Genomic DNA, 22,650 nt, shown 5'->3' on the forward strand with positions numbered 1-22,650 from the left:
CAGCTCTCCATTAGCAGGGATTTGGCTATCTGTTTCACACCTTAGGTTCCTGCTGCAGAGAACTGGAGCATGATGAAGGTAAGGTAGAGTGGCAGACCAAAGTCTAGCTCTATGAGGTCCCTGGGGATATGTATTTGGGAAGGTGGGGGGACCACAACATTAAATAGCAGCCTGGGATGCTGAATTGGGAGGGAGAGAGGCACCAATGACTGACACCTACGAGTAAGAAAACCCATCTCTGTTCCACCGCAAAATCCACTACTTGTCAGTTGAGTGGCCTTGTTAAATAACAATATTCCAAGATGCAGTTTCCTCATCTGTAAAGTAGATTAGAAAGTATGGAATAAGAGAGAGAAAATGATAGCCATTATTAAATTAAGCCAGTCTTTAGTGGTGTCTGTTACATGCAAGGATGGGGATAGATTCTTACATTTGACTAACGCAGGGAGTGTAGAGGTTAACAGTGGGCTTTGCAGGCAGATGTAACTGGGTTAAAATCATGCTATTGCCATTTATTAACTTGGACAAGTCACCTAACATCTCTGAGTCTCATTTCCTCACCTATAAAGGGAGATTCACAATATAGCACCTCCTCAAAAGCTTCTGTGAGGCTTAAGTAAGATAATAAATGTGAAGTTTTGTGCATCCAGAAATAAATATCCAGAAACTGTCAACTGTTGTCATTCTGCTTGTTTTGCAGCTTATAGGGAGTTGACAAAGTACTTTAACACCCATTGTTTTACTCGATCCCCTCCAGGACTCTGAGTGTGGGGCCATTAATTACCCTTGGAAAGGTGAGAACATCAATTGAGATTAAGTGATTTGTCCCCAGTGGTAAGGGACAAGCACCAGGATTAGAACCCAGGTGTTCTGATTCTGATATGGCTTGTGACTTTGGAAGTTCTGAATCTGGTGGGTGACAGAATCTGAGGCTCATCTCAGGATAAGAAAGGGAGTTCCTTAAACGACTGTGAAGAAGTTCATGGGAAAGGGAAGAAAAGGAAGTTAACCATGTTGCTTCCTTCATCCTCTTCCACTCCCATCTATCCTATCGTCATCTGTGGGCCTCCGCAGGCAGTACAAGAGGAAAAATGAACAAATTAACATATACTCTATATCAGATAGTGCCCAGTTCGTGGCAGATAATTAAATCAAGACTACCTGCTAGGAAGTGACTAGCAGGGAAGTCGCTGAGGAAAGGGCGGTTGGGGGTTTAGCCTGAGACCCGAGAGACAAGTAGAAACCAGGTACTGGAACAAGTGTTCAGGTCCGGAAGAGAACAAGCTTGGCAAGCAAAGGAGGCCAGGATGGGTGGGAGAGGGCTGAGGGAGGGAGAGATGCCACGTGAGGAGCGTGAGGAGTAAGGGGCCGGGGCCCAGAGCATTCAGGGCTTCGGGGGCATAGGGAGAAATTTGATATTATCTGTAAATGTCAAGGAAAGCCACTGAGGATTTTAAACGAGGATTGGAATTACATTTCATATTTATTTTTATATTTTCTTTTACATCTTAAAAAGAGCCTCTGGCTATTGGGAACTTTGGTGGAAAGTAAGTTACACTGGGGCAAGAGTCCCTCTAACTTTCTAGCAGACCTTTTCCCATTCAGGGCCTCCATTTCTCTAACAATAAAGGAGGGTGGGTGGGAACGGGGGTCCCACGGAGTCGAAGATGAAGACGATACCCCTCGCAAACAAAGAGTAGTTTACAGCTCTCGTTAGAGCATTTCCACGTTTCCCTTGATACTGATTCCTCGAAATACCCTCGGGGTTAAGGCGGAGAGCCAGCAATCTGCCCGCTTCGAAGATGATTCATCGCCCGGGCACAGCACAGGAGGACTCTCCCTAAGAATCAGGGACGCGTGGCTCCTTCTGTACAGGGCAGCCAATCGCAAGGAGGAAAGCGGCCAGGGGGCAGCACCCTTGCCTGTCCTGGTCACGTCATTGGCTGACAGCCGCGTCGTTCTTCCGCGGTGCCACGTGACTGTGCATGCTGAACTTTCGTTGTTAGAGTCGCCTTCGGCACCTCCCCGCCGCCGGTGCCTTCCCGCTGCTCCCCTGGGCCCCGCCTCCTCCAGGGGCCGGGCGATGGGCGGGCAAGGGGGCTGGCGGGTTACAGGGAGGCCGGCCCCGGGAGTGGGCTGCCTCTGCCCGCGCCACCCTATCCCCTCAGTCCCGCCACGGCAGAGGACGCGCCTTGGATCCTGGTCGCACGGGGCGGCCCAGACTCGAGAGGTGAGGAGAGGGGAGGGACTTGAGACGCGGGGGAGACAGCGGTGCCGGCCTTCCCGTGGTCAGCGGGCCACTCTTGGGGTCGTCCTCGCCTGTGACCCAGGTGTGGTGGGAGGAAGCGCGCACCAGCGGTCGCCGCGGGCCGTCGTGGTGGGGCCGTGAGAGGTGGGTGTGCGTAGGAGTTATTTCCTCTGTCGGCAGGGGCGGAGGCAGGGCCAGCGTCAAAGCCCCACTCCCTCCACCCCGGTGATCCCGACCCAACTCCGACAGCTGAGGGCTGCCCACCCTCCACCCCACACTTCGCGCCGGGTGCCCTAAACCCCGCTGGTAACGGTGTGGCTCTTCCGCCCGAGTCCTCGTAGCGCCTTCTCGAACCCAGATATATGGGAGCAGGACCAAGGACATAAGAGCCGCCACCACCACCTTAGATGGGGGAACTGAGGCTTGGGTAGGAGAGAGGACTTGATTACCTTGGTTTTTAAAACCACACACCTGGTTAAGTAGAAATCAGGACCTGTAGTTTTTCGAGACTCATAGACTTAAGTTGAAATTCTTTCACTGGATAGATGGAGACACTGAAAGGACACAGAGGGACAGAGCCTTGCCGAAAATTACACAGCAAGTCATTTGCAGAACTAGGACTTGTACCCAGCTTTACCAAACTCATAGACTATTAGGCTGGGCCCCTCCTTGCACAGACTGGGGACCACGGTGAATTAGACGCATTCAGGACTTAAACTCCTTTCTGGCACTCATTCTAGTACCTTTTTCCTCCTTGTCCCTAAGGCATTTTATGTGAAATCTGGAACTAATGTGATATCCAGTATTGGGTTAAGCAGAAGTTCTTATCTTTGAATGTTGAGTCAAGAAGAAATGGAGAGCCAAAGCTGTTGGCAAGAAATAAGCCCCCTTTTTTTTTTTCTTCAGTAATCTCAAGGGACGGAGACTAGTAGCTGTCATTTACTGAGCAAATGCTATGTGCCAGGCGCTGTGCTAGGTACTTTACTTGGGTTAGTTTTAAAACAACACTGCAAGTTGAGTAATGTTATCCCCATTTTACAGGTGAGAAATTAATGCTGAGTAAAATGAAATTTTTCAGTCAGTGCCATACAGCTGTTGAACAGTGTAGCTGGGATCTGAATAGAGATCTGTCTGACTCCAGAACATACCTAGTGATTCTCCAAATAGGCCCTCAGCCCACTGACTCAGAATCACCCAGGGAGCAGTCTTGGATCTCATCCCTGGATTTGTCTGAGAATCTGCATTTTAACAGATCTTCATGTTTGATATCATTGTATTGTACTATAATTTGCTGCCTCCTGGAGGAAGATCTGGAGGTGACCTATTCAGGGATTTGGCGACTAGATTAGATTCACTAGGGGTCATTTTGAGCATTGATATTACTTTTAATGAGTATAAACCCCCAGGTAGATGATTGCCAGACTAGTTTCTTGACACAAACTTGGTTATGGTGTGTGGGGGTGGAGGGGGAGGAGTAACTGCTTTTTCTTCACCACAGAGCTCTTTTTTTTTTTAAAGATTTTTTTTAATATATATTTTAAAAATTTATTTATTTTATTCTTTTTTTTTTTTTTTTTGGCTGCATTGGGTCTTCGTTGCTGCATGCGGGCATTCTCTAGTTGCGGTGAGCAGGGGCTACTCTTCATTGCGGTGAGTCGGCTTTTCACTGTGGTGGCTTCTCTCATTGTGGAGCACAAACTCTAGGCGCACAGGCTTCAGTAGCTGTGGCTCGCGGGCTCTAGAGCGCAGGTTCAGTAGTTGTGGTGCACGGGCTTAGCTGCTCTGCGGCATGTGGGATCTTCCCTGACCAGGGCTCAAACCCATGTCCCCTGCATTGGCAGGCGGATTCTTTCTTTCTTTCCCTCCCTCCCTCCCTCGGGTCTTCGTTGCTGTGTGCGGGCTTTTCTCTAGTTGCAATGAGTGGGGGCTACTCTTTGCTGTGGTGCTGGACTTTTCATTGCAGTGGCTTCTCTTGTTGTGGAGCACAAGCTCTAGGCGCACGGGCTTCAGTAATTGTGGCATGTGGGCTCAGTAGTTGTGGCTCACAGGCTCTAGAGCGCAGGCTCAGTAGTTGTGGCACATGGTCTTAGTTCCTCCACAGCATGTGGGATCTTCCCGGACCAGGGATCGAACCTGTGTCCCTTGCATTGGCAGGCGGATTCTTAACCACTGTGCCGCCAGGGAAGCCCTTTACCACATAGCTCTTAAACTATTATTCGTCCATTCACTCAACAAATATTTGTTAAGCACTTATTAGGTGCTCTACATGTTTCAAGGTACTGGGAATACAACTGTGAACTGTATTAATTATTAAAATTAATAATAGGCTCAGAAATGAGGTGAGCACTTGGCCATAAAATTATTGCTTTGAACTAGCTCCTAAGACCTCTTAGCAAGGAAATAAATTTGGGGGTCATGTGGTATTTTAGAAGAGATCTAAGCTTGGAAATTGGAGGATGAGGATTGAGAATCTGGTCCTACCAGTTAAGCAAGTGACTAAACTTTGATGTTTTTCATACTGGAGAATAGGAATTCATACTCTGATTCTCAGATTTACTGAGGAGGCAAGTGGGAGATGTAGATGAAATCTTTTTTAAAATTTTATTAAAAAAATTTTTTTTTTCTTTCTCTTTTGGGTTTTTTTATTTAGATGAAATCTTTTTGAAAGCAGTGAATTACTATGCAAGGAACTATTTAATTATTTTACCATGGTTTTACATTAAGCTATTTTCCTCTTGGGTATTTTATTATTTTGTCTTATATTGGGCTTTATACAAGAAAAAATATATCATAGTGCTTATACTACTGATATAAGCCTTGTGGTGGTTCTTCTTTTTGCATCACAGAAATAAATGGGCATTGTTAATCATTTGTGATAACTGAAAAACAAGGAATACTTTTTTTTGGCTTCATTATATTAACTTGAAACTTCACCTGTTTGTTCATTTCAATAAACATAGATCTGTAACCATACATAGCAAGTGGGAGGGCATTGTGTTAGGTTCTGGGTTATGTAGACACGAGGATGACTTGGTGTCTGCCCTAAAGTGATACTCTCGTTTGAGACACATGTAAACTTGAGTGCTAAATAGTTATGTGTCATATGTTGGGGAAGCATAGCCTAAGAAGTTTCAGCCCCCTTCTCCTATGTCATTTGAGGTGGGACTTAAAAGATTATAAAAAGGACCAAGATAGATGGAGATAGAAGGGAAAGACATCCCCGACTGAAGGAACGACATGAGCAAGGGCCCCAAAGGGCAAAAGATGCTTATTAGTATTTTAATGGACTGGTGATTGGAACACTGGTGCATGAAAAGAAGCAAGAGAAAGGCAGTTGCAGGCTCATTCACAGAAAGAAGACTATACTAAAGTTATTTGACTATATTTAGTAGGAGGTGGAGAGCCATTGCAGATTTTTGAAGAGTGTATCCAAATGGTTTGATGCCATGTTGTTAACGAATGCTTCTTTTGAAGAAGAGGCAACATGGGATGGTGGTTAAAAACATTGGTCCAATTCAGTGTTTAAGGCTGAAGTATGTCTGCAACTTTCAAATAGTTGAGGGAAAAAAAAAAAACCCAAACAAACCAACCTGAGTGTATGAAGAGTGCAGAAGTAGTGCAGATGTAGCAAAACATTAACAATTGGTATATTGTTAAATGGGTGAATTGTGAATAAGGTGTTCCATGTATCATTCTTTCAACTTTTCTGAATATTTGAAAAGTTTCAAAATAAGCAGTCCAGAGACAGAGAGTAGGTTTGAATCAGACAGGTCTTGATTCTCGTCATGGTTCTACTGCTTATAAGCTGTGTGAGTACTGGAAAATTATTTCCGAACTGTATAGTCCACACCTATTCCAGCCTACTTTAACTGGAATTTTCCACTTGGGAGAAGAGATTTTTTTTGGTAGATGACTTGTTCACATTAATATTAGGTTCATGCTAAGACTTCTTGGGACTTCTCTGGTGACACAGTGGTTAAGAATCCGCCTGCCAATGCAGGGGACACAGGTTCGAGCCCTGGTCCGGGAAGATCCCACGTGCCGCAGAGCAACTAAGCCCGTGTGCCACAACTTCTGAGCCTGCGCTTTAGGGCCCACGAGCCACAATTACTGAAGCCTGCGCACCTAGAGCCTGTGCTCCACAGCAAGAGAAGTCACTGCAATGAGAGAAGCCCGCACACCACAGCGAAGAGTAGCCCCCACTCGCTGCAACTAGAGAAAGCCCACGCGCAGCAACGAAGACCCAGTGCAGCCAAAAATACATAAATAAAAATAAATAAATAAATTTATAAAAATAAAAACAATCTTAACTAATTTTTATTCATAAAGGGCAAAAAAGGAAAATATTACTTGCTTGCTTGAAAAAGAATTGAATAACATAACAGACCAGAAGATGTAATAAGATAATGATTGTCAAGTGAGTGATACAGTAAGTGATTTTCTCAAAAACCTTCAGCGCCTACGCACTGTCTGCAGATGAAAGTCTACCTTTCTTAACCTGGCATAAAAGCCTTCCAGAATCTCCCCTAGGTACCTTTGCCACTTTCTCTCCCATTGATCTCCCATATGCATCTGGTGCTCTAAACGTATCATACTATTTCTCATTCTTTCCCTCCAACCCCAGAACTATTGCTATTTGTGTTTTCTTCTTCCTCATCCGTTTTCCAAGTCCTTCCCTCATTCTTTCATCTCTGACCCGGACTTCAGATCCCAGGTGAGATATGTTGTTCCCTGGAAGCCTTTCTAAACTGTTCTATCTCTTGCAGATTTCTTCCCTGCTTAGATGCTCTGATTCTAGTAGTTGGCAGCTTCAGTTTTATTTAGCAGTGAGTTGTGGCATACATACATAGAGCAGAGCATGAATATGGAACCGTTATGTTTCAGAGGCAGACTTCACCAGTCTCTGAACACTGTTGCCTTCCAAAAAGGCATTTCAGTTTCACAAATTGCAAAACTGTTTCATATGCACTGTTGGTTAAAATTATATGCTGTAATTACTTACCAAAAGTAGACATTGTTTCTCTTATATCTGCAAAATTTCAAAAAGAAGTTGGCTGACCCGCTGTCAGGCTTACATAGAAGGGATATCCCTCTCTTTTAGTTCAGTTCTCTTAGACTCTCAGTAATTCACACGGGAAACAGTGCCAGTGCTGCTGTTTAGTCACCAGGATAAGACAGCTTTCTAAGTAGTCACACTGCATGTGCCTAATTAAAGTAGAAAGTACAGAAATGTTTTTCCTTTTTGTGTTGCCTGAACTGCCATTATACTTTAATATATGAATATGTAAATGTATTTTTCAAATGTTTTGTTGGTTTTTTTCCTCCAGTTCCTGCAAGGTAATGTGGAAGGTTCAAGTGTTTTCTTCTTGAACCTTTCTTTTCTTCACTCTCAATTATCAGTGTTGATAAAGGGAGAAACTACCCTAGATGATAAAGGAGAATCCTATTTTACTGAATTTCATGGAATATATAGTATGTATTCCAACTTTCTGAAAATGGGAGTCTGGCTATAGACTGTATTTCAAGGATAAACACTGTAACTTCATTTTTCATGAAGCAATTGGTGAATACTGTAATTGAAAGCAGTAACAGGCCTGGGGGAATGAGAGGATTTTTGTGCAAAAAGGGATACTTGAAAAATTTGTTCCAGAGTAGATAGTCCCACCTGAAAATAAATATTGCTTTGCATCCTACTTTTTCTGTATTTCAGTTATTTGTTTAGCATATATTTTCATTACTATTTTCGAAAGCATATACTTGGACACTTCAGGGGATACAAAGATGAAACAGAATGGAGCTTGCTCTCAAGGAGCTTAATTTGTATGGAGGTCATACCTACAATTTAGTTTAAGATAATTTTTAATGTAGTTTTATATTGTTTGGGGTTTTAAAATAGGCTTGAAAAAAGGGGAAAAAAGTAGTTTTGAGGAGAATTTTAGGGGGTGACTAGGATCAGTAAAAGACTATAGATGGTTTTTGGATTCAGACTGATGGCTAAATCAGTTCCACTTCTAGGACTGTTTGTGAGTGAATACCTAAGTTTTTGAGAGCTGGAGATGGAAAAGGACTATGGCCATGAGTATAGAGAAAGGAGAGTTGGGCACGAGTTTGTAGATGTCAGTGCTAGGTCATTTTGGGTAGCAGGTAGGTGAAACTGGGATGTGTAGGATAACTGAATTTCAAAGTGTTTAGAAGTACCTGAAGTTAGAGAAAGCTAATTAGGTAGGTGATAGGAATAGTAACATGCTCAAAAAAAGCTATTCTTGGAGTCTTAAAATCTGGATTTTATTATCTGGCTCAGTCACTTACACAAGCTAAATGAATTACTAAATTGGTCAAGACATTTCACTTTATTATGATCTATCTATATCTTTATATTTAAAGTGGGTTTCTTATAGACAGCATATAGTTGGGTCTTATTTTTTAAATCTTATCTGGCAATCTGTTTAATTGGCATATTTAGACAATTCACATTTTAAAAATATTTATTTATTTTATTTTTGGCTGTGTTGGGTTTTCATTGCTGCGCGCGGGCTTTCTCTAGTTGCGGCGAGCAGGGGCTACTCTTTGTTGCAGTGCACGGGCTTTTCATTGCGGTGGCTTCTCTCGTTGCGGAGCACGGGCTCTAGGCGCACAGGCTTTAGTAGTTGCAGCACGCGGGCTTCAGTAGTTGTGGCTCGTGGGCTCTAGAGCGCAGGCTCGGTAGTTGCGGCGCACGGGCTTAGTTGCTCCGTGGCATGTGGGATCTTCCCGGACCAGGGATTGAACCTGTGTGCCCTGCATTGGCAGGCGGATTCCCAACCACTGTGCCACCAGGGAAGCCCCGACTATTCACATTTAATGTGATTTTTTTTTTTTTTAAATATGTTTGGATTAAATTCTACCATCTTGCTAGCCGTTTTCAATGTGTTCTACCTGTTTTAGGTCTCATTCTTCTTTTGGGTTAATTGAGAATTTTTTATGATTCTATTTTATCTCCAGAATTAGCTTATTATTTATATCTTAAAAAAATTTATTGGTTACCCTTGAGTTTACAATGTACATCTTTAATCAGAGCCTACTTTCAAATAGTATTATATTACTTCATATATAGTATAAGACTTTACAATTCTTAATTCCCCCTACCATTCTTTGTGCTCTTGTTTTGTGCATTTTATTTTGCATGTGCTGTAAAAATGCATTTCTATTTTTGCTTTAGACAGTTATTTTTTTTAGAGCAATTAAAGATTTTTTTAGTTAAAAATAAATCTTGTTTTCATTTGTTCCATTTCTTAGACTTTATTTGTTGTGTACTGTGTAGACCTGAGTTTTTGTCTGGTGTGTGTAGTGTGTGTGTGTGTGTATGTGTGTGTAGTAGTGCTGGTCTGCTGGCAATAAATTCTCTTAGTGTTGGTCTGAGAAAGTTTTTATTTCTTCTTCATCCTTCAAAAAATATTTTCTCTGGGGATAGAATTCTGGGTTGACAGTTATATTTCTGTGATAAAGGTATCACTCCATCTTCTGGCTTGTATGGTTTCCAATAAGAAGTCTGCTGTAATTCATATCTTTGTTCCTGTGTATGTAGTGTGGTTTTTTTTTTCCCCCCTTTGGCTGTCTTTAGAATTTTATCTTTGTCTTTTGTTTTCAGCAGTTCAAATATGACATGTGTAGGTATGTGGTGCTGTGTTGTTTTGGTTTGGTTTTGTATTTGTCCTTCTTGGTATTCTCAGAGATTCTTGGATCTATAGTTTGGTATCTGTCATTAATTTTGGAAAATTCTTGGCTATTATGTCTTCAAATATTCCTTCCACCCATTCTCTGTCTTCTCTTTTTGGGATTCTAATTATGCATAAGTTAGATTATTTAATACATCCCACAGCTCTTGGATGTTCTCTTAAATTATTATTTTTCATTTTTTAAAAAATTCTGTTTTTCTCTTTCTGTTTTAGTTTGGGTAATTTCTATCAACCTATCGTCAATTTCATCGATTCTCTCTTTGGCTCTGTCAGGTTTGATGGTCCTGTCAGAGGCATTCTTTATCTCTGTTACCACGTTTTTCACTTTTAGTATTACATTTCAGTTCTTTCTTACAGTTTCCATCACCCTGTTGCACTTTCTAGTATTAATTTTTATCTTTTTCCTTTCCAGCTAGCTGCCATATAGGGCAAGATTTGAATTTTGTTAGTTTCTTCTTATGCCTCTTTTAGGTTTGGAAAAGCCTTTTGGCCCAGAACTCACTAAGAACTATTCCAAAATAGAAGGACATAAGGAATGCACTCAAACTAGCTTGGCCTGAAAGTAGGAAGTGAGAAGAGAGTTATAGACCAGTTGCATTGAGGAATGAAGAGCTGCTGTGTGTATTCACCAATCTAATTGACTTGTCCAGGGTAAGTGGTCATCTAAATCTGTTCTTTTCTTCCTTATCTATTTAACAAGACCATCAATGTAACTACTGTTTTACTCTTGTTCAGTGGGATGACCAGCTATAGCCCTTTTATCCTAAACAAAATTAACGTGGGTTACTTTTACAAATATTGTGTTCTTGAATAGGTCATGGGTCCTGGAGTATGGCATCTTGGCAATATTAGGCTTATAGAACCTCACGAGGGCTTATCTTTCTGTCAGTTCTGAGACAGGAAACTACCTGAGTCCTTTGTCTAATATATTTTATCTCTTATTGGCCACAGTCATAAATTTGTTTATTCATTTATTATTTCCTTCATTCAAACATTTTGTAAGCCTGCTATCTCAGAGTTACCATACATTGTTGATGATTACAATGATGAACAAGATGTCCTTTCCTCCTGGACCTGGAGAGACTTTTCCTTAACTAATACAAAAGTATGGTTAGTACTGTAACGGAGGCATGAAGTGCTATGAGACACAGATTCATTTGGGCTGGGGTCAGTGCTTTGAAGAAGAGATAGCATTTTAACTGGGTTTTAAAAATGATTGGGGTCTTGATAGAGAGTTGGATGGCCATTCTAAGCTAAGCAAACAGCCAACGCAAAGCCACTGATTTGTGAAGTATTTGGCAGTTTACACTCTGTTCCTCTGAAGGTCTGTTTCTTTTTCCTTCTCTTTTACTCTTATTACAAGACTTATTTTTTGTTGTCCCTCCTCTCTTTTTGCTTATTTTTACCTTCTTTGTTTTCCTGTAGTTCTTAGTGGTAGGTCTTATGGCAGTAGTTTTATAGTTTAGGACCCAGAGATGCAGGATCACCTGGATCTCCTCCTAGTTGAAGTGTTGGGCAACGTTATTCCTCCATTCAGCTTATGTTTTAGAGTGTATACTTAGGATAGTAAAGCGAATCTTTCTTTGCACGAATATAGATCCTGCCCATAGAGCAGACATGACTCTATACTAGAACAAAGTAGAATAGAACAAAACCTTTCAGAGATCAGACACTTGCCCCATCAGCCTACTCCATGCTGTTGAGGTTTGTTTCCTTCAACAGTCTCTTATCAGCTTCTCTCTTTTCTTTCCTACCAAACCAGAGCACGTTGTTCAAAGACACAAATGCATTCTGTGCTAGTTTTTTTTTTTTCTCAAAACATATCTTTACTCTGTCACTCACATTTTCTTTCTGTTTATTTTCAACAACTAGTAGGTTATCTTAAAAGGGACCCACCCACTGAAAAAACAAAAACAAAAACAAAAAAACCATCTTCCTTGTTTCAGGGACTTTTGCAGGTAAGGTAGGTGTCAAGGTTTGAGACCAGATCCTCTTTTGCAGTATTCGTGGGAGTGAAAAATCTGAAAATAAGACTGTTAGTAGCATATAGAAAGGAGGAGACAGGCTACCCCAATACCGTTTCTGGAGAAAAAAATTTCAGGGGGAGCCAGGCAGAGATGGAGAAGAATCCTTGATAGTTTATACTTTTGGCAAGTCCTGTACTCAGTGAGTTATTTGCTTTAACTTGGTCTGATTCTTTTTTCCTGGATCAAGACAAATGAGGCTCAACTAAGGAAAGTGAATATAAGATACTACCCCCAAGTGAACTTCTCTTAATTCTCATGAATGGCAAGTAGGACTGTTAAAATGTGTGAGTACTGAGAATTACTTAATCAGTTAACCCTCGTATTTTCTCTGGGGTAGGAGGCTGAAACATCTATCTCCAGAAATGTCTTTGAAAGATAAAGAGCAAGATGACCAATACAGTCCTCCATCTAGGATCCATCTGGAGCATGAAGAGGAATCATGTAATGACTTCCAGCAATTTGAGACCAATGATCAATGCAGACCTTATCCTAGGATCCATTTGGAGCCTCAAGAGAAACCGGATACTAACTTCAAGCAATTTGTCATCAAAAAACTAGAGAAGAGTTGCCAGTGCAGTTCAACCAAAGCCAGAAATATCATTTTTGGCTTCCTTCCTGTTTTGCAGTGGCTCCCAAAATATAATCTGAAGAAAAACATTTTAGGAGATGTGATGTCTGGCTTGATTGTGGGCATCTTATTGGTGCCTCAATCCATTGCTTATTCTCTCCTGGCTGGCCAAGAACCTGTCTATGGTCTGTACACATCTTTTTTTGCCAGCTTCATTTATTTCCTATTGGGTACCTCCCGTCACATTTCTGTGGGCATTTTTGGAGTACTGTGCCTTATGATTGGTGAAGTAGTTGACCGAGAACTATACAAAGCTGGCTATGACACTGCCCATGTTGCTCCTTCTTTAGGAGTGGTTTCAAATGAGAGCACATTATTAAGCCAGACATCAGGCAAGATATGTGACAAAAGCTGCTATGCAATTATAGTTGGCAGCACTGTAACCTTTATGGCTGGAGTTTATCAGGTAAGAAACAGTGGAATAAGTGGTTGTTTCTGGCAAAAGAAATCACTATGCATGAAATCTCAGATCTGTAAGGGAACTTAGCAATCATAATAATTAAAGCTATCATTTATTGAACGCTCAGGATATGGAAGAGGTAGAGCCAAAATTTAAACCCTGGTTTGACTCCACAGGTAAGATAAGGCTGCTTCTATTTTCTCAACCCTAGGCAGCCTCTTAACCAATGAATTTCAGTCAGCCAGAATTTAATTATTTGATTGTAAAAATTAAGACCAGAAGGGGACCTCAGACCACCTAGTACAACTTCTTAATTTTGTATGTCGAGAACTATCAGATTTGCTTGACGTTATTTGTGGTTGGTTATTGGCGGAGTCAGCACTAGCAGGGAAGAGGGCAATAGAATGGGGGTTGGGAGAGGAAGAGTGCAAGAGTTTTTCAAACTACAGATGACTTCCCCCCTTGTTTTAGAATTGCTGCTCTAATGAGTGACTCTCACTAAAGATAGTAGTTTTCTTGGACTGCTGGGAAGGGAAGAAGTTGGGGACCACTATTTCATGCTATCAGCCAGGAGAAGGATTAGAAATGAAATTCTTTTGGGTCTCCCATAGAATCCACTAATCTGTCATTTTCATCATGCCTCTGCCTTTTGGCATTCAGGAGTCAGTGCCAACATTAAACCTCTTCTCTGTTACAGACATGTGGAACCAATATAGGAGGGGGAAGAGTAGCTCACTTTATTAGGTGCTTGGACAGAAGGAGAGGGAGAAGGGGCTGGTGTGCAGAAGAGTTGTACTCCTCAGAGTTCATTTTTGCTTTTTTGTTAGTATGCCTCACCGAGAACGAGGAAGGGTGAATAGAATTCTGAGAAATTATTGGGAAGAGGAAAAAGAAATAAAATGTTATATCTTTGAGGATATAGAATTAACATGGGAGGCAGTATAGCATAAGCACATATGCATTGGCTGAAAATAGTTTCTCAGTTTGAAGTTAGATTAAAGAATTCTATAATAATTTTTAAAGTGTGATTCTATTTTGATGTGAATCTAGTTTTTTGTTTTATCAGTTAAAACTTTACTTTTACGGTAATGATACGTAATTTAAAGAGAAATACATGTTTTTTAAATTAGAATTTTTCCAACTTGTGTTTTTATGATTTCTCATGGATCCTTTTTTTTTTTAACATCTTTTTTTTTAAGCAGATGTTCATTTTTAATTATTATTTATTTATTTATTTTATTTTTTTGGCTGTGTTGGGTCTTCGTTTCTGTGCGAGGGCTTTCTCCAGTTGCGGCAAGCGGGGTCCACTCTTCATTGCGGTGCGCGGGCCTCTCACTATCACGGCCTCTCTTGTTGCGGAGCACAGGCTCCAGACGCGTAGGCTCAGTAGTTGTGGCTCACGGGCCTAGTTGCTCCACGGCATGTCGGATCTTCCCAAACCAGGGCTTGAACCCGTGTCCCCTGCATCGGCAGGCAGATTCTCAACCACTGCGCCACCAGGGAAGCCCTCTCGTGGATCCTTGAGAAATTTTTTCTTTTTCAAAGCGATCTGAACCTTATTCAAGTTTAAGAAACATTGTGCAAGAAGGTAGGAATCCTAAGCTCTTGTCTGGGCTAGTCAGTAACACTGTGACCTTGGGCAAGTTGCTTAGCCCTCTGAGTGTCAGTAAAATGAGCCCTCTCTTTGTAAAATGAGAGGATTGATAAATGATTGTGGTTTTTTTTCTAGCTCTGACATTCTGTGGTGCTCTGATGGTATGTCTCCACACAAAGAAATACCAGGGGAATACAGGATTTAGAAGCTCTTTTCCATTTATATTTAACACTTGTATATCCTTCCTTCCAGGTAGCGATGGGCTTCTTTCAAGTGGGCTTTGTTTCAGTCTACCTCTCAGATGCCTTGCTGAGTGGATTTGTCACTGGTGCCTCCTTCACAGTTCTTACATCTCAGGCCAAGTATCTCCTTGGACTCAGCCTTCCTCGGAGTAGTGGCGTGGGATCACTCATCACTACTTGGATACATATCTTCAGAAACATCCATAAGACCAATATCTGTGATCTCATCACCAGCCTTTTGTGCCTTTTGGTTCTTTTGCCAACCAAAGAACTCAATGAGCGCTTCAAGTCCAAACTTAAGGCACCTATTCCTACTGAACTCTTTGTTGTTGTGGCAGCCACATTAGCCTCTCATTTTGGAAAACTAAATGAGAAATACAATACCAGTATTGCTGGACATATTCCCACTGGGTTTATGCCACCCAAAGCACCGGACTGGAACTTAATTCCTAATGTGGCTGTAGATGCAATAGCTATTTCTATCATTGGGTTTGCTATTACTGTATCACTTTCTGAGATGTTTGCCAAGAAACATGGCTACACAGTCAAAGCTAATCAGGAAATGTATGCCATCGGCTTTTGCAATATCATTCCTTCCTTCTTCCACTGCTTTGCTACTAGTGCAGCTCTTGCAAAGACATTGGTTAAAGAATCCACAGGCTGTCAAAGTCAGCTTTCTGGTGTGGTGACAGCTCTGGTTCTTTTGTTGGTCCTCTTGGTAATAGCTCCTTTATTCTATTCCCTTCAGAAAAGTGTCCTTGGTGTGATCACTATTGTAAATCTCCGGGGAGCCCTACGTAAATTTAAGGATCTGCCCGAGATGTGGAGGATTAGCAGAATGGATACAGTTATCTGGTTTGTTACTATGCTGTCCTCTGCACTGATAAGTACTGAAATAGGCCTGCTTGTTGGGGTTTGTTTTTCTATGTTTTGTGTCATCCTCCGCACTCAGAAGCCAACGACTTCATTGCTTGGTGTGGTGGAAGAGTCTGAAATCTTTGAATCCATGTCTGCCTACAAGAACCTTCAGGCTAAGTCAGGCATTAAGATTTTCCGCTTTGTAGCTCCTCTCTACTACATAAACAAAGAATATTTTAAATCTTCCTTATACAAAAAATCTCTCAACCCAGTCTTAGTAAAGGCAGCTCAGAAGAAGGCAGCAAAGAAAAAGATGGAAAAGGAAACAGCAACTCTCAGTGGAATCCAGGATGAAGTTTCAGTGCAACTTTCCCATGATCCCTTAGAGTTCCATACCATAGTGGTTGACTGTAGTGCAATGCAGTTTTTAGATACAGCAGGGATCCATACACTGAAAGAAGTTCGCAGAGATTATGAAGCCATTGGCATCCAGGTTCTGCTGGCTCAGTGCAACCCCTCTGTGAGGGATTCCCTGGCCCGGGGAGAGTATTGCAAAAAGGAAGAAGAAAACCTTCTCTTTTATAGTGTATATGAAGCAATGACTTTTGCAGAAGACTCTCAAAATCAGAAGGATATATATGTTCCCAATGGTCTGAGTTTTTCCAGTGACTGATTGAGAAAGTAAATAGAAGGAAGAATACTGTCTAGCCCCAGAGGTTAAAATTTCAAGTTTTTTAACATTTTATACTGTGGAACTGGAAATTGTTGCACACTAGAAATTTTAACCTTTTGGCTCGACAGAATTCTTCCTTTGAAGCTGATGGCCTTTGTAGATACACAGATGCAGCAGAGCTTTTAGTTAGGCAGAATCAAAAAGAAGAAAATATTGTGGTTTTCAGCTTTCTTGCAAATATGAGATATTCTTGGAATTAAATAAATATCTATTGAATTGAACTGTAAAGTAGCCCCAAAACTTAATTACCATCCTGTTTTAGGAGATTTGCATCTGGACTGTTCCTTCTCCAGTAGGTAAAGGGGTAAAGCTGGCATTTACATGAGAAGTGCTGGAGCCTGTTTGGCATGGCTCTTTGGAGAGGGAGTAGAAAGGAAGTAGGGAGAGAATGTTGTGTCTGCTCTCCTAACAGCAGGTCAAGAGGCTTCTGGGGTGCGGGGTAGTAACTAGACAAGCTTGTCCTCACTTGTAATTCTCTATTCCCTGTCTTTGCCCCCCAGATGGCAGTCGGATCTCTGGCTTTTAATAAGAGAGCACCATTCCTCTCAGGCACAGTCTTATCAGGAGTCTGATGGCTGAGCAGGTTTGTGAAATCCTACCAGCTAGCCCCATATTATACAGAATGCTCTTGGTGATACATTTGATGTTTTTAGTCAGCCTTTTTGTTTAGGGTAAGTAGGTAAGAAAAAAAGAGCTCTTCATAATCAGCCAACATAATGAGAATCCTCTCTGTCTCTTCTGTGATCCCTATCTGTCCCTGTTTCTGAGTATTTCTCTACCATTAAGTTCTGTTTTAACTTTCAGTCATTTAGTGTGTTACCCATGGAATCTGTCCTAAACTGCTATGTCTGATTACCAGTGAGTGACAAGTTTGCCAGATAAAAGGCAAAATGCTAACTCAGCAATTTTATGTAGCCTTTTAAATGAGCTTGAGGCAAACTGTTCAGGACAAATTACAAAAAGGAATGATTGACAGCTTCCCTTAAGACTTTGTTTATTTAGCAGTGAATTTTTTTTTCTTTCCCATTGTATTTTAGCAAGGGTCAGCTGGGAATTGACAGTCTTTCTCATATTTGAGAAGCTGCTGTTCATCTTTACTCTGCAAGAAAAATTTATTATAACCAATGGAAAAGAATGCATAGAAGTGATAAGAGTGCTTCCAAAAGAACATGAATAATTGTAGATGTTTTAGTGAAACAAAGCTGATGCTTACTGCCATGCACCCTATTGATGTACAATAAATATTGATGACAGTGACAGCATTTAACTCTTTAGGCCACCTCAAACTATTATGTAAGAGAATTTAGAAGCATCACATTTATACAACCTAGGTTCTGTGGGTGTATTATTTATGATAGCTGGTCACAGGTTGTGGCCCAGAAATACTTCCTTTTGAAAAGCAAGTATGTCTGACATTGAAAGCTTATAGTTCTGTATCTGTACTTTTAAGGGCAAGGAAAAAAAAAACAGGTTTTCCAAAGTTAGGACTAGGAGACTAGTTGATGTAAAATTGAAACATTTAGCACACCATTTTAAACAAACAAGATAAAAATTGCAAAAGTGCGAAATCATTTTTAACCCATTCCTACATTCTAAACAGTTTAAATATTTATAAGAAGCAAAGCCTATGTGTAGGGCACCTATTGGAGTGGAAGACTTTGAACCATCTTTCTTGTTGGCTCCGTAAACTGCAAGTGTTGCTTTTCTTTTGGTAGAGCTCTGCCCATCAGTTTACATGAAAAATGCCTTTCTGTTATTAAAACAAAGCAGTTTCTTAGGAGCTAGATTTCTGTCTTTGAGATGATTGACATCATGATTAAATGTAATAGTGTCCTGAGTTTTAACATCCTTTTAGAACTTAAGTCAAGAATTTCAGAAATGTTAACTGCTGTTTGTATTCGTGTCCTTTGCTTATTGTTTGTAGCCAGTATTTGCTGTTTCTCTCCAGTCTTATGAATAGTAATAGTAAAATCAGAGTGTCTTGGTTGTCATTTGTTTTCAACCCCTCTTGTACCTCCCCAAGCCAGATTTGAATCCAGATCATTGTAGATATCTAATGCCATGTGACAGAGTAATGAGTACATGTTCAAGACGACTCTATAATTTAGTAAACCCTACCACAGCAAAAAAAAAAAAAAAAAGCCCATAGAATTTGGAAAATCTCTTAAAAGAACAGAGTAACAGGGTTTGTCTTTTACCTGCTATTTCTGTCCATAACGTGGATATAAGCAATTCTGGAACTTTATGCAGTTAGCAGATTCTTGAATTGTGTTCTGGTTTGTTCTTCTCCCACCTACCCAAACAAACAAGAGATTCTGCTTTTGAAAGCCATTTGTAAAGATATTTAAGGTATCACTAGAATTTAAATCTTACCTTCTCTGCTTGGTTTGAAGTCTGCCTATACTTACATGTTAAGGTTTTTTGATTGCTGGTATTTAAAGGAATCAAACCTGAAACCAAAATCTAATTCACCAATAAAACTAATATTTTTCGTTTGCTTTCTTACTCAAGGGTTTGGACTTTAATTCATTAGGCGATATTTTACACACTTTACTGATACGAAGATATCATGCTTACTCTAAACTTCAGAGTCTAAATGAAGCATATTTGCATTGCTTATTGATAACTGTATAAAATTCTGAATATCTTAAAATGGTCATTTAATTGAAATATGTGTACACTCTTGATGGTTAAAACAACCAGAGGGGTGGAGTGGGCCAATGCACAGAGAGACTAAGGGTAACATTCAAGAGAGAGATGAAGGGAATAGACCATTGAAAAGACTATCTCTGACCAAACAAGGGATAAAAGAGAGGGACTCAGTTGAATAGGATCCAATCCCTGGTTAGCCACGCACAACAGTAGGAAGACCAGGATTAAGAGCCACACCTTAGTTTGAGAGCAAGCTCAGAACTGGATTCTGCTTCCAGAAGGGGAGGGCACAGATTCACCAAAGCTGAAAGAGCTGGTAGCCAAGGTTGGGGCCAAAGCCCGGGTTTACCTACTCCAGAGCACTAGACTGAGTGACTGTAGCCTCTGATGGTAGTAAAATTGACAGATGCCTAGTTGACTTTTTTTTTTTTAAAGAAGGATCAAAGGAAAACACAATTTGGATATCCTGACTTAGCTTTTAAACGTCAGTAGACTGAAGCCAAAATTTGTTGGTAAATTTACAGCATGGTAAATGGTGATCTTTGAACTGTGTCAGGGTGTCAGATGAGTTCATTAGGCTATTCTAATGCTAATGACTACATTTTAACAAGAGCAGTAATTCTCTGCATGAGTATTCTCTTAGTAATTTGTCATTTAAGATCACACAGTCTGGGTGTTAACCCGGATCTTAATATAATAGTAAGAAAAGTGTTACAATGAATTTCTTGGGAACTTAAATTGAGCCTAGAAGTTATAATGATAATAAATTCAAGCTTTGTGATCCTTATTAATGTTCTTAATGAATTGTTTTCCTCTATGTATTGCTATAGATGAGCCATAACATCAATGTAGACAATACCTCAAATACTTCCTGAGGACCTATGCAGGAGTCTAGGGCCCTGGGCCAGGTGCTGGGACTACAGTACTAAATCCAGTAGGTGGGCTATATGCTAACTCTTTTAGTAACACATGGCGACACTTGGAAGTGCTTTATGGAGGGGCTAAGCTGAGCCTGGACTGAGGTCTGAGCAGGAGGCAGGCAGCTGAGGCAAACAAGGATGCCCCTGGTCTACTCAAGGAATGATTGCACAGTGACAAGGTAAGAATCCTATCCATAGGATTTAGACTTTGCTTAATTTTTCTGTTCTTTAATGTTTCTCTTTCGTTTTCTTCTACTGTTTTATCTGTTCTAGTGATGCCTTATTTGAAACTGGGCTTTAAGAACTGCAAAAAGGAAGAAATTGGATCTAGAAGGCTTTTAGGCTCTGAACTAATTTGGCTTTTTTTTTCTTTTTTTGGTGTAAGGATTTTAGATAATCATGAGTGGGATCATTCATTTGAGTGCTAATAACAAGAATGAAAATTATAATGCAATAGGCCAAAATAATATACCAGCTAGTTTGTTATCATAGCCTATTATTAAAGTAAAATACTATAGGTGTACAATTATAGGTTTTTTTTTTTGAATGTTAGTAACTTTAGAAATGGAGAATTTAGATGTAGGAGTGGGAGAAATTTATTTTTATAAGGTTATTTTTATCCTGAGAAGGACTATTTTTTAAAAAAGTGTTTTGCACCTGAAATTTTAAAGTAAACATGTTAAATACAGTTATACCAGATAGTGGATTTTTTGGCATGTGTTTTATTTTTCTCCTAGTGATATAAAATAGGAAGGAGATATTGAATTATGAAAACTGGAATAATGAAGGACACTAAATGCTTTTATTGGAGCTACCATGTTTGTAAATCTACGTTGGAACATTGTATAACCTTTCTTGGATTTGAATTATGGCTCCGAAATTGGCCAAATAATTATAATCTTATTAAAAATACCAGTGACAGAATTTCTAACTGAAGGTCTTTAGTTGGCAAACAGACAAGCAGCCTTAGCCAGAAAGGATTTTTAACTGCAGTTTTAAGAAACTTATTTTAGGGAGGTTCTTTTCCCACACCCCATTCCCCATCCCTAAAATAATAAGTTACTTGGAACGAAACTGCTCTTGCCTTTTCAATTCAAATCAGTTGGGAAGTTACTGTTTGAGTTCTGATGCTGCCATGATTTCTCAAAAATTAGTGTGAACAAACCAGTCTGTATAAAACGCTACCATTTTTGGTCTCCTCTGCAATTTTGTATACAAATCAAGACAATATCAGGGTGAGAGGTGAATGAACTTAAAATCTCAGTCTTGTTTATTCACTAAAAAAGTATACTGCCTTTTTTTTTCCAGTTTATTCAAGGCTAATGACTTTTGGGAATATGTTTCATACCATGTATATCTTTTTAAATTAAAGCAAGTGCCTTGATGCTATTCCACATAAATCTTGCTTAACCCTCTATGGGATGAGGATGAGTTATTGATGGATTACAGCCTATTGCAGGAGAGGGGGAATTGGTTAATAGCAGATCCTTTTCATCTGGGATCTATTTGTGATGTTTATTATATAAGATCCTATATGGGTTGTGATCTAGAGGTGTCATTTCATTTGTCTGCTAATAAATTGTTATGCTAATAAAATATTACCGTGTATAAATTATTCAAATGCAAGGGGGGAGGTTTTCTAACTAAGAAACACATTCAGGTCACCAGTGAGCTTTACAATACCATCTCTTTACATTTGGAGGGTGATTCAGTCATTCATTTTCCCCATCACACAAAAGTATCTGTCCTTACAGAAAGTCTTAAAGCATAAAGAAACCCAGTTCTTTCCTTTTTGCTTTGGGGTCCTGAGTGAGTCAGTTAACCCTTTGGGGACTTAATTTTTCCATCAGTGAAAGCGGGAAGAGAACTAGATTGCTCGAAGACCCTTCGAGTTCTTATGTTGCATGACTTCTATTCCATACTGTGTTGAAATCAGAAAACCCAAATCTGGTTTATGTTTTACTACTGTCCTAACACTGAATTTTGAGCCACATTTTCCCCATCAGTACATTGAGGCTAACACCTTATACCAGCTAAGTGAGAGAAGTGGGCGTGCAGTTCCTAACTGGAGCACACGGCTTTGTAAGGACTAATCAGCACCACCCCTGCACCTCCCCCACCCCACGACCCCATACCTGCCGAGAGCCTCTTGAATGTCCTCCCTCTTCTGCTTCTCAACTCTGTAGAAGTGGGAGTGTGAGTATAGGCTTAAGGACAGTTTTCAGTCTTCCTTTTGCAGTACTTCTGTAACCCTGAGCATTCTGCCTCTAAGCTCATCCTTACCCACAGAGTGAAGGAGGGTGCACCCACTCTGTCTGCATGCAGCATCTGGGATCCAGAGCCCCTGAAGTGCCTCACACACTCATTCTCTAGCATCTCCTCCAACCAACTTGGAGGATTGTGCTATCCCATCTGTCCTTTCAATGCTTGTGTCCTTGGCCTTGTCTCTCATGTAGCACTACTGCTTAAGGTTTTAATTTTCGGATCCAGTTGTGACTGACGAAAGTATGGCTTTTCTTGGAGAAATATTCACATGTGCATGTATATACATACACGTGATTATAAAAAAGTCTGGTTCATGGACCCCCATGTCATAAACACTTTGCATTGTAAGCTCTCCCCAGATGACATCC

At 40.5% G+C, this 22,650-nt stretch overlaps 1 protein-coding gene across 4 annotated transcripts; it reads left to right on the forward strand.

Annotated features, from left to right (window-relative positions):
- The first annotated feature begins 1,957 nt into the window (after nucleotides 1–1,957).
- On the forward strand, nucleotides 1,958–18,586 carry SLC26A2 (solute carrier family 26 member 2). Of its 4 annotated transcripts, XM_082381458.1 has the most exons (5): nucleotides 1,960–2,230; nucleotides 3,868–3,898; nucleotides 10,435–10,614; nucleotides 12,328–13,024; nucleotides 14,865–18,586. In XM_082381458.1, the coding sequence occupies exons 4-5, from the start codon at nucleotides 12,353–12,355 to the stop codon at nucleotides 16,383–16,385; spliced, it is 2,193 nt and encodes a 730-aa protein (XP_082237584.1). In that variant the 5' UTR covers nucleotides 1,960–2,230; nucleotides 3,868–3,898; nucleotides 10,435–10,614; nucleotides 12,328–12,352; the 3' UTR covers nucleotides 16,386–18,586. The 4 variants fall into 4 exon arrangements, with proteins under 4 accessions (XP_082237586.1, XP_082237584.1, XP_082237583.1 ...); XM_082381457.1 differs by lacking the exon at nucleotides 3,868–3,898; XM_082381459.1 differs by lacking the exons at nucleotides 1,960–2,230; nucleotides 3,868–3,898 and adding an exon at nucleotides 2,259–2,392.
- The last annotated feature ends 4,064 nt before the right edge of the window (nucleotides 18,587–22,650 follow it).

The sequence above is a fragment of the Balaenoptera borealis genome, assembly GCF_965194805.1.
Source record: "Balaenoptera borealis genome assembly, chromosome: 2".
Taxonomy (NCBI): domain Eukaryota; kingdom Metazoa; phylum Chordata; class Mammalia; order Artiodactyla; family Balaenopteridae; genus Balaenoptera; species Balaenoptera borealis.